The sequence below is a fragment of the Mesoplodon bidens genome (genome assembly GCF_964165515.1).
Source record: "Mesoplodon bidens genome assembly, chromosome: 5".
NCBI lineage: Eukaryota > Metazoa > Chordata > Mammalia > Artiodactyla > Ziphiidae > Mesoplodon > Mesoplodon bidens.
In genome coordinates, this window is record NC_138161.1 from 108,167,794 (window position 1) to 108,179,201 (window position 11,408).

Here is an 11,408-nt window from a genome sequence, read left to right on the forward strand (position 1 = left end):
CATCTTCACCTAGACTTGAATTGTATTCTCTCTAAGCAGTAACGTTCCCTCACTTTTTTGTTCCCTGATAGAATTCTGTATTCCAGATAACAGGAGAGGTAACACAGCCTTAATTGTCTTTTTCTAGGACCAGAATAGGAGGAAGCAGCTTGGATTAGGAGTAACTGAAATATGCACATGCCTTTTGACAGAGGTTGTTCCCTAAGGTCACAATTTAGAGCCCTATCCAGGTCTATCAGCAGAGCCTCTGTTCTTTATAGCCCACCCCATTGCCTTCTAGAAGCTCTCACTTCTATTTATTGCTCCATCACTTGCCAGTTAATGTGATCGGGGTAAATGATTTATTTCACTGAACTTTAGATTCCTCATGTGAAAAATGTGGCTGGCTGTAAAACACAGTGGAAGTAGTCTGATGTCACAGTTAAAAGCTTGGGATATGGTGTGAGAAAACCAAGTTCAAATCATGCCTCTACCACTTAACCAGATATCTGACCTTGGGTAATCCACTTTACTTCTGATGACTCAATTTCCTCCTTCATAAATGGAAATAATAACATTAACTATTTTTCTAGGGTTGTTGTGAGAAACTAATGTGATAATGCATGCAAAGCATTTAACACAGATCCTGAAACATTTTGAACACTCAGTATATGTTGAGAGTAAATATTAGCTTGGTTAATTTACAACAAAATTTCAGTGGATTAAAAGTGGCTAGTCCCATAAGACTCACTGTGAAATGATTTGACCACAGGCAATATTTAGAGCTAAATATTATTTGCCAAAATCATAAGTTGTGTTTCTGAAAGTGATTGATCCAGTGGCTTAAATGGAATTTTTGCTTTTCCCACTGAGCACAAATTGTCAAAACTGAAGTCAAATGCAGGCCAAAAAGAAAACTGCTCATCTTTGTAATATGTGAAACTAGGAAAAAGGCTTTAAGATAAACACCAAACTAATTAAAAGATTAACAGATGTAGTAACTATATACACGAGCACACCCAAGCACACACACACACCAGTACAACCATCCTTCACTTGCATAGGAGATAAACAGTGTGACAGAGTGTCCTCTGATGCTTATGTAATGTGACCTTTTATACATTTACTTAGCTGAGCCTCAGTTTCCTCAGCTGTAAAATTGATATCTGAGTAACTAGCTCATAGGGATTCAATGAGAACATATATGAAGTACTAGCACAGAAAGGACATTTTTTAAAAATCTTTTTTCTTTCTTTTCTTTATAGGTAGTTCTCACAGCTGCCATCAGAGACAGAGCTAGGATTGGTCATATTCTTCAGGAAAGGAGAATTACAGGGCCCAGCTTCATCTAAGCATGGTTTCCTCACCAAATTCCCTTTTGGTGGGATCCTCTTAGTCTTATGGAACCATCTCTTAGGGTCTCCTCCTGTCTTTGTTCTGGAATTTTTATTGCATCTTGAGCAGTAGCATTTATGAACCACTGGTCTTGTAAACAGGTCTTTTTCAGCTTTTGTAAATCATCTTATTCTTATGTTCACCATTCATGTGTTTATCCATCTGAAATATCTGTTGCATACCCACCATGCAAAGACACAGTAGTGATTCAAATTTTTTGGAATGGGTTACTTTCATAACACTTTTACTTCCTCAAACCAGATTCTTACAGCTCAAAGTTGTAAATTGATTTACTCAACCAAGATATCACATAAATAACTCTCAGTACTTCAATTTTCTTCTGTGGATGGCAATGCCAGCTTTTTGCTGTGACATGTTAGGCTTTTCCATGAGTGAGAATGTTCCAATAGCCTTAGAGTAAGTTATCTTTTTCTGTATAATCCTCAAACTTTTAGTCCTTTGAATCATGGCCAAGGAGATAATATCTCTGAGTCCTTGTATGATGCTAGAATTCATCATGTTTTATCTTCTTTTTTTAAAACAACAATCACAGCACTGAGTTTCTATTTATTATTCACAATCTACCCTTTGCTGTCTTTATCTAGACATGCCAAATTGTGTTCTTTTATGTGTTAAATGGGAAGATATTCTTAAAATGCTCTCTTATCTCTAACTCTGCCATGTTTTAAAGTTCTTTTCTTTAATGTTAGGATAATATTGTCTCTAGGTAATGAATCATATTAGTGTGGCTATTGTTCCTCAACCTTCTATTACTGGTTTAGTCACATGTAGTAATTTGTGTTAGTTATCACTAGTTGCCAAATGTTGTTAATTATAGTTTCCTGTATTTTTCCCTGCATTCATGCCATGAAGTGCCCTTTGAGTAAGGATAAAATGTCACGAGTACTTTCACTTTTGTCTACATTTGACAATAAGAACTAACCTTTCTGGACATTTACTTAGGTGTCATTTAATCTTCCCAAGAATATTATGAAATAGACATTATCATGTATTGAAATAGTTATTATTATTAATAATATTTGTAAGTTATTATTTGTAGATCAAAGAAACTGAGTCTTGGCAGGGGGGTGGGGATAAATTAGGAGTTTGGGATTAACATACACACACTACTATTTATAAAATAGATAACCAACAAGGGAACTAAATAAATATTTTGTAATAACATATAAGGGAAAATAATCTGAAAAAGAAAAGATATATATGTATAACTGAATCACTTTGCTGTACACCTGAACCTAACACAACATTGTAAATCAACTACCCTTCAATAAATAAATAAATAAATAAATAAATAAATAAAATCTTTGCCAAACCCCCCCAAATAAAATAAAATAAAATGTAGACATGTTGACAAACTAGAAAAATAAAAAAGACACTGAGCCTTGAAGAAGTTTAAAATAGGGACTTCCCTGGTGGCGCAGTGGATAAGTATCCGCCTGCCAATGCAGGGGACATAGGTTTGAGCCCTGATCTTGGAAGATCCCACATGCCGCGGAGCAACTAAGCCCGTGTGCCACAACTACTAAGCCTGTGCTCTAGAGCCCACAAGCCACAACTACTGAAGCCCGCGCGCCTAAAGCCATGCTTCACAAGCCACCGCAGTGAGAAGCCTGTGCACTGCAGCGAAGGGTAGCCTCCGCTGGCCTCCAGCTCGACACAACTAGAGAAAATAAAGCCTGCACACGGCAATGAAGACCCAACACAGCCAAAAATAAATGAATAAATTAAAAAAAATTTTGTTTAAAAACAAGTTTAAAATAAGTACTGAAATAGTTTAACCTCTTAAATATTCCCCTTATGTTTTTTTTTTAAAACATCTTTATTGGAGTATAATTGCTTTACAATGGTGTGTTAGTTCTTTCTGGAGTAAGTAAAGCCATTCCCTCTTTAGAAGTGTGAATCAAAATCCAGTGCCAAAGAGATGTACATAATGTCACACTCAGCTGTAGCCATGCTCTTAAAGTCAGCCAGGACTACTATAGCAAAAGTGTTATCACGCCGTCTTCCTGGAAGTAAAAGTGCAACTGAGGACCTTTGTTTGATGAGGCTAATGGCGACAGAGCGCTGAAAGTACATCAAAAAGGAATGAGGTGCATGGGCTGGCTAGCAGGGACAATTTCTAGAACCAAAATTTGCCCTACATCAAAGGCATGGGGCAACATGGCATGTTCTGTTAAAAGTTATTTGTGGAGCAAGAGCATCACTAAACAGAAGGAGTGTCTCAGGAATTATTTGGTTCAAATTTCTCTTTTGGAAAAAAATAGCTGTACACCATCCTTCACAGACGAACACCTATTGTCTTTTTAAGATAGGCTACTCACTACCTGGCAGGGCTGCACCTTCGCTGTTGGACAGCTGTGATGGTGTATTCATTTTCTATCACTGCATAACAAGTGACTTAAAAAACACAAATGTATTGTCTCACAGTTTCCATGGGTTAAGTCTGGTTAGCTGGGTCCTCTGTTCTGCATCTCACAAGACTAAAATAAGGTGTTGTCTGGACTGTGCTCCTTCTGGAGATCAAGGATTTCATTCAAGATTACATGGTTTAGTGGCTTCCCTGGTGGCACAGTGGTTGAGAGTCCGCCTGCTGATGCAGGGGACACGGGTTCGTGCCCTGGTCCGGGAAGATCCCACATGCCATGGAGCGGCTGGGCCCGTGAGCCATGGCCTCTGAGCCTGCGTGTCCGGAGCCTGTGCTCCGCAATGGGAGAGGCCACAGCAGTGAGAGGCCTGCATACCACCAAAAAAAAAAAAAAAAAAAAAAAAAAGATTACATGGTTTAAAGGTGTTTTTTTAAAAAAAAGATTACATGGCTGTTGGCAGGATTCAGTGGCTTGTAGCTTTAGAACAGAGGTCTCCATTCTCTTGCTGGTTGTCAGCCAGAAGTTACTCTCAGTTCTCAGTTCTTAGAGACCACTCAGAGCTCCTTGCTACACTGAACCTTCCATCTTCAAAGATGCAATGGAAAACCTCCCTTGCATCAAATCCCTCTCCTGCTTTAAATCTCTCTGACTTCAGGAAGGGCCCAGTTTCTTTTCTTGGCTCACCTGATGAGGTCAGACCCATCCAGATTCTCTCTCTCTTTTTTTTAATTGAAATTTAGTTGATTTACAAGATTGTGTTAGTTTCAGGTATACAGAAAAGTGATTCAGTTATTTGTTTTCAGATTATATTTAAGTTATTACAAGATACTGAATATAATTCCCTGTGTTATACAGTAAATCCTTGTTGCTTATCTGTTTTATGTATAGTAGTTTATACCTGTTAATCCCATACTCCTAACTTGTCCTTCCCTCCCTCCTTCTCCCCTTTGGTAACCATAAGCTTGTTTTCTATGTCTCTTTCTGTTTTGTATATAGATTCATTTCTATTTTTTTTTAGGATTCCACACATAAGTGATATCATATAATATTTGTATTTCTCTGTCTGACATTTCATTTGGTATATTCTCTAGGTCCATCCAAGTTGCTGCAAGTGGCAATGTTTCATTCTTTTTCATGGCTGAGTAATACTGCATTGTGTGTGTGTGTATATATATATATATATATATATATATATATATATATATATATATATATATACCATATCTTCCTAAACCAGTCATCTGTTGACAGGCACTTGGGTTGTTTCCATATCTTGGTGGTTGTAAATACTGCTGCTGTGAACATTGGGGCGCATGTATTTTTTTAAAAAGAGTTTTCATCTTTTCCAGATATATGCCCAGGAGTGAGATTGCTGGATCATATGGTAACTCTATTTTTCATTTTTTAAGGAACCTCCAAACTGTTTTCCACAGTGACTCACCAGTTTACATTTCCACAAACAGTTTGAGGGTTTCCTTTTCTCTGTACCTTCTCCAGCATTTATTATTTGTAGATCCCTTTTTGCCATACAACATAACATAATCACAGGAATTAGAGCTCATCATACTTTTGGGTGCCACCCACACTCAACCAGAGGGGATAATACAAAGGCAAAGCTCATTGGAGGGGTGTCATGTTAAGATTCTGCCACCACAGGTGGTTAGGAAGTTCTTCCATAAGGAAAATAGATCAGGCTGGACTCTGCCAACCTCTACTCTGTTCTCCACATCAGCCACTTAACTATTGGAAGACAACCACTGTGATCGTTTGTTGGGGAACTATTTCCAATGTCTTTGAAACAGTTATTACCTAAATCATAGCAGGATTTATTTCCTCTATTCTGCAGAACAAACTCCAACAAGATATCCAAGGACTCTTTTTATAGTTATATCATATTGGCAACTAAAATCCAGCCATAACCAAATAAAGTACTTTTCCATGCATAGCTAAGCCCAAGTCATTGATCCCCTCACCTTGTATTTTTATAATAACTTAAGACAAAAACTCAATAATGAGGCCTGTTGCACTGCATCTTGCCAACTTCTCTCCTACAATCCAGCCTAGAGAACTTTTTTGTTTGTCCGCACCGCGCGGCACTCAGCATCTTAATTCCCCAACAAGGGATCAAACCCATGCTCCCTGCAGTGAAAACATGGAGTCCTAACCACTGCACCGCCAAGAAAGTCCCTAGAGAACTTTTTGAATCTTGATTCTGTCATCTATAGTGTTCTCTCTCCCTCGTAGTGAGGTGTCAGTTGAAGATGAGATAAACTTGCTGTCACCCAATCTGTTAATATAAATGGTGACTAAACAGAGAAAAGAGACAATAAAGTTCATTTTTTAATTTTCAGTTTTAGCCCCTTGAATTTTTTTCCCTGACATCATCCTTTACTGATATTAGTAACAAAAGTGAAAGAAAGTTTTAAAAAATCCCAGAAAACTCAATGAAGTCATAAATCAGAAGTTGCATCTTCTTTCGAAAGTTCTGTGATTTTTCTAATAAACAGAACACATGTAATTACTTTCCTATTATGGATAATTAAGGACAGATCCATGAGATGGGTGTATTACATACAAGTAAAATCTTAAAAGGAAATAAGAATGAATTTTAAAAACATAACAGTGACATGTCCAAGCATGAAGGTCTCACCCAAAGCTCTAGGGGAATGGTCACCAAGTTAGTGTACCCAGGGTAGGGTGAGAGATCTGTTCATTGGTTCTATTTCAGATACTTCTCTTTACTAATATCCAAAGGGATTTCCTTATTTAGAAGTTATTTGTAGTCCCTTGAGTTTTGTTTTGTTTTTCCTTTAATGGAAGATGAGGAGTATGTGACAGTGTTTAAAATAATTCAGATGTTCAAAACTCCTAATTTTTCTTAACAACTCTTCACATACTGTTTTTGAAATGGTAGATCAAACAATTATTATTCCCCAAGTTTAATCAGAGGCAGGGGAAATATTCTCAGCATCAATTTCACTTATTTGTATTTCTGTAATTTTTAAAGCCACATGACAACTCCTGACTCCTTGCATGTAAATCTACCATTCATATTTTCATAGCACTTTCCATCTTTCCTATGTGACCCTTGCAAACCCTGTGAATCAGAAGGGGTAATTGATGTCATTCTTAGGCAACTAACAAGGTCCCAAAAGGTGTCCGCAGCCACCCAGTCAGCAGTGAAACCTTGACTAAGATCTGCTGTCTTTTTGCCTTCTGGGGATGCTCCAACCTGTGATTTTGAGGCTAGTGTGGTGGGCATCTGTGCAGAGGGGAGCACCGATGGAATGGTTGGGCTTGGCAACCGATATGAATCACGCAGCACTTCTGTCTCAGGAGCAGAATCAAGACGATCTCTGGAAAGTAAATGCAGCAAGCATGGCCAGAGGGGACTCTGAAAGAGAGGATGCTGTGCACATCCTGTGTGTCCCGACATGCCTGGCTACGGGGAGATATAATGCCTTTTTTCTCCCAGGAGAGTAATAATGCTAAAATGATACCAATCATTCATGGAAAACATCCCAGCCTTTCCTGCGGTGGTTCCATGGAACAGTAGTCATGAGGGTATCTGTATGCCCTGCCCAACACATACAGGAAAGATTCCATGGATACATACATGCATGTGAAATAGAGCACACTGCAATGCCCCTTTTGGAGATTCACAAAGAACCACAGTATACTACAGGCTCTGAGAGGGCCTGCTGTTATTGGCTTGCCTGTTTCACCTAGTATTTCTCAAACCTAACTGCTAGGGGGAAAAAGAAGACTTTTTGTACAGTAAATACCTATTATGATATTGTACAACAGAAGATATTTTTGGAAAGTCTGTCTTACCTCATTTAATCCGCACCACAATTCTGAATGGTAGGTATTACTATCCTCATTTTACAAATAACTCAGAGACGTTAAATAACTTACCCAACAGGACCAGAATTTAAACCCAGGCCTGCCTGAGAACAAACTTCATTCCATTAGGTAGGAGCTATACAGCCTGAAGGCTCCAGGCTCATTGAGGGTCTGGGGCTGTGAAGGATGCTGTGGGCTGTTAGTGAGTCTGTGGGTCCTGAGAGGACCACAGGAGGAGATAAGAAAAGCTGACTGTGAATGGAGGGGCTGATGAAACGCGGGGCAGAAGAACGGAGACACTTTTAGGAAAAAGCCAGGTGAAGGAGAAAGAGACCCCTGGGGCCAGGTGGGAGTGGGAGGGTGGGAGAGGTTGGGAAGGACAGTGAAGGCCTGTACAGTGAGGGCATCTATCACATGGGCTGTTGTGAGGGTGACGTGAAATATTGCTTGTCAAGCACTGAGCACGGTGCCGACACAGGAGGTGTGAGCCGCTGCCCCCCAGGAGGAGCTGGGGGTGGCAGAGGACAGGAGATGATACAGCAAGGTTCAACTGCAGAGGCTCCTGCCACGCCTTCTGCTGTGCTGAGCTCAGCAAAATGACCCAAACCTGCACATGGATCATCTCGCAGACCCTCCCTGTCCATGGAGACGGTTTCTACCTCACGCCCTCTCGCACATCACAGTGCTTGTTCCCTTGAACTGACGACTGCAAGAAGTCAGATGGGGCCATGGGGAACCTTCAGGAAAGGAAGAGCAAGTGAGGAGAGGTCGTAAAACCACGGACTGAAGGGCTTCCAAAGGCTGGGAGTAGACTAGGCCGAATTTGACTTTGGCCCACTGATTATCTAAAAAAAAAAAAAAAAAACAGAAAAGAATTTTTTTCCAAAGTTTATAATAAGGCTATTTTACATAAGCATACAGATTTCTGGCTTCCTTTTCAAACGTGAAAGATCCAACAGCACTGGGCCTGTGACTTATAGGACAGCAATTGCCCCGAGGCAGGTGGCAAATTCTTCTCAGCTGTGCACCTGGGTCACCCCCTGTAGCCTACCTGCCTCACCAAGTTTCCTGATCCACCCGAGTAGGTTTTGCATCTGTGCTCTCTGCCTAGCTCTTGAGTAAGATTTATAGAGAGGTCAACAGCCCGTCCCCCTCCCCAGGATGCCCTGATAATGAGGTAAGCCTAGCTGGGAGTCCTAACAACATTTTTTTGGTGGATTTCTCTAGAACTGTTTGATCACCAACAAAAAAGAAGAAAAGCGGCTCCTGATCTGTTATTGAATACTTTGATACTCACGCCCTCTCTATGGTTAAGAGACGGAAAACACGAGGCTCTAAACTTCACCAATGCAACACCTAATTAGATAAGAGTTAAGAGCAACCAGAAATTTTCATGAATGCTCATCGACATGCTGAAAAAAAATTAGATCTGGCACACAGTCGTTCAGTAGTGAACACAGGTGAGTAGCTTTAATTCTTTGCAGCCCTTCAGTCCAAGGATTTTAGAACACTGTCCCACTGTCAAGATCAGTGGGTTACAATAGTGTATGCCACCAATGTGAGCCACTTTTGTAATTTCAATTTCCCAGCAGCCACTTTAAAGAAGTAAAAAAAAGCAAGTGAAGTTAATTTTCACAATATGTTTCATTTAACCCAAGCTATCCAAAACAGTGTCATTTCAATGTATAATCAATGTAAAAATTATTAATGAGATATTTTACACATTGTTTCTATTGTCTTCAAAAGCCTCTGTGTATTTTACACTAGAACGCATTTCAGTTGGAACCACCTACTTCTCTAAAACCACACACGGCCAGTGGTTGCCTTATTGGACAGTGCACGTATACATGAAGTCACTTACTTTCTGTAGGTTCACAAATGTGGTAGGTGGGGAGAGAGTGGGTATGGATTTCCCACGGATCTCATAGGGAACCAGAAAAATCAGCCAAGAAGCTGATACCTTTCTGGTATATGAACCACGTCCTCTGGGTTCCTTTCCACCCTCCAGTGCGCCCTCTCTATTCCATCCCCCCTTTTTCTTCATCTCCCTTTCTCATTGCCTAGCTAGAGTGTGAACAGCACAGGGTGTGGAGGGGGAAGGAGTGAACTGGTTTCCCAGCCTGGCCCTTGGAGGCTGAGGACCTTGGGCAAGTTACTTAACCTCCCAAGTCTCAGATTTCTTGTCTATGAAATAGGATTAATTCCTTCCATGAGTTCTGAGGATCAAATAAAATAATAAATCTAAACTCCTCAGCACCAAAGAGCTATTGCAGGAGTTCTCAAGTTTTTCATGATTATTTTTCAAGATTTATCTGTGTTAAGTGGTAGGGGCAGTGGGAAAAAAGAATCGGAGAAATGCGAACTTTTTTCTTTTTAACGTGTGCTAAATCCCAGGTCACGCACTATTCCTTCTTCAGTACTTGGTGCTTAAAATCTCTCCTGGCTCTTGTAAGGCATGATTTCAGCCCAAAGCACTCTGAGACCAAGTTATTCAGATATACTAAAGATAAAAGAATTTTTTTAAAAAAGTGTTTCAGGTTTTGCCTGAATTTGTCTAATTATATGGAGTGCCAGATGATGAGGAGAACACTTCAGTGAGTACCCTGTGGGAGTGCACACCGATGACTCTGCAAAATGGCTGAGGGGAGCTTCGCGGGTCCAATCAATGCACATGAGGCTGGCAAGAATGCCATCATCTAGAAGACACAACTTTCTCGCCCCTGCAGGTCCCCCAGTATAAAGGTGTGCCTTGTGGATCTCCAGGAGACTTACCAGACTTAAACCTCTACAGTTCCTAAAGCCAGCATCACCCCAAGTAGCCCACAGGCTCAGGCACTTTGAGAAACTACAATAAAAAGAAGGGAAGACTCACCAGTTCATTCTCTCCTCCTGGGTTGAGCAAAGCCCGATGGTCCTTCCTACTTTCCTCCTCCATCTGAACTGGACCTCCCAGCTAATTCCTTGGGGGAAATGTCAAAACCACCGGGGCTTCTGTGAACTCAGAACAATCACTACTTGTCATTGCTGTTGTCAGAAGCTTTTAAAATCTCTTAGCACATGCCTTACCTATTAGGCTTACAAAGGCAAGAGAGGAAATACTTTCCTCAGCCACAGGATTGGTCTGTTAATCTGTCCTTTTTTTTTTTTTTTAGCAAGTAATGATGCTATTTTTTTTAATTTATATATTTTATTTTATTTTTGGCTGCATTGGGTCTTCATTGCTGTGCGCAGGCTTTTCTCTGGTTGCGGCAAGTGGGGGCTACTCTTTGTTGCTGTGCATGGGAGCTTCTCATTGCGGTGGCTTCTCTTGTTGTGGAGCATGGGCTTCTAGGTGTGCGGGTTTCAGTAGTTGTGGCACATGGGCTCAGTAGTTGTGGCGCACGGGCTTAGTTACTCTGCGGCATGTGGGATCTTCTCGTACCAGGGCTCGCACCCATGTCCTCTGCATTGGCAGGCGGATTCTTAACCACTGTGCCACCAGGGAAGCCCTATCCTTTTGTTTTTTTTTAATTCTTAGTATTTATTTGCTGAGCTAGATGCGAGTGCCTCCAGACTTAACTTGTTGAACTAGGAAGACAAGTAATTGCATGTCTGTCCATAAATATCTCAGCCAATGAATGGGATTGGCCACTTTGCCAAAAACCTGAGACAGAAGGGTTAACCAGTGAGAGATGACTGAAAACCTTATGAACTTGGGAAAAGTAGTGAGCATACTGGGGGTGACAATGAAAATTGAAGGAAGAGGTTTTGGTTCATGACGGGGAATGTAGGGACCACTTTGGAATTGGGAACATCTGAATT

The 11,408-nt window shown here is 40.6% G+C and overlaps 1 protein-coding gene across 1 annotated transcript in view; it reads right to left on the bottom strand.

The window, feature by feature from the left end:
- Positions 1–10,542, bottom strand: part of ATP13A5 (ATPase 13A5) — a gene marked incomplete at both ends in the record, with an annotated part of 113,082 nt that extends 102,540 nt beyond the window's left edge. The window contains 1 exon segment of the mRNA XM_081235356.1: positions 10,480–10,542. Coding sequence (XP_081091482.1) covers positions 10,480–10,542 — 63 coding nt within the window.
- Positions 10,543–11,408: the final 866 nt, after the last annotated feature.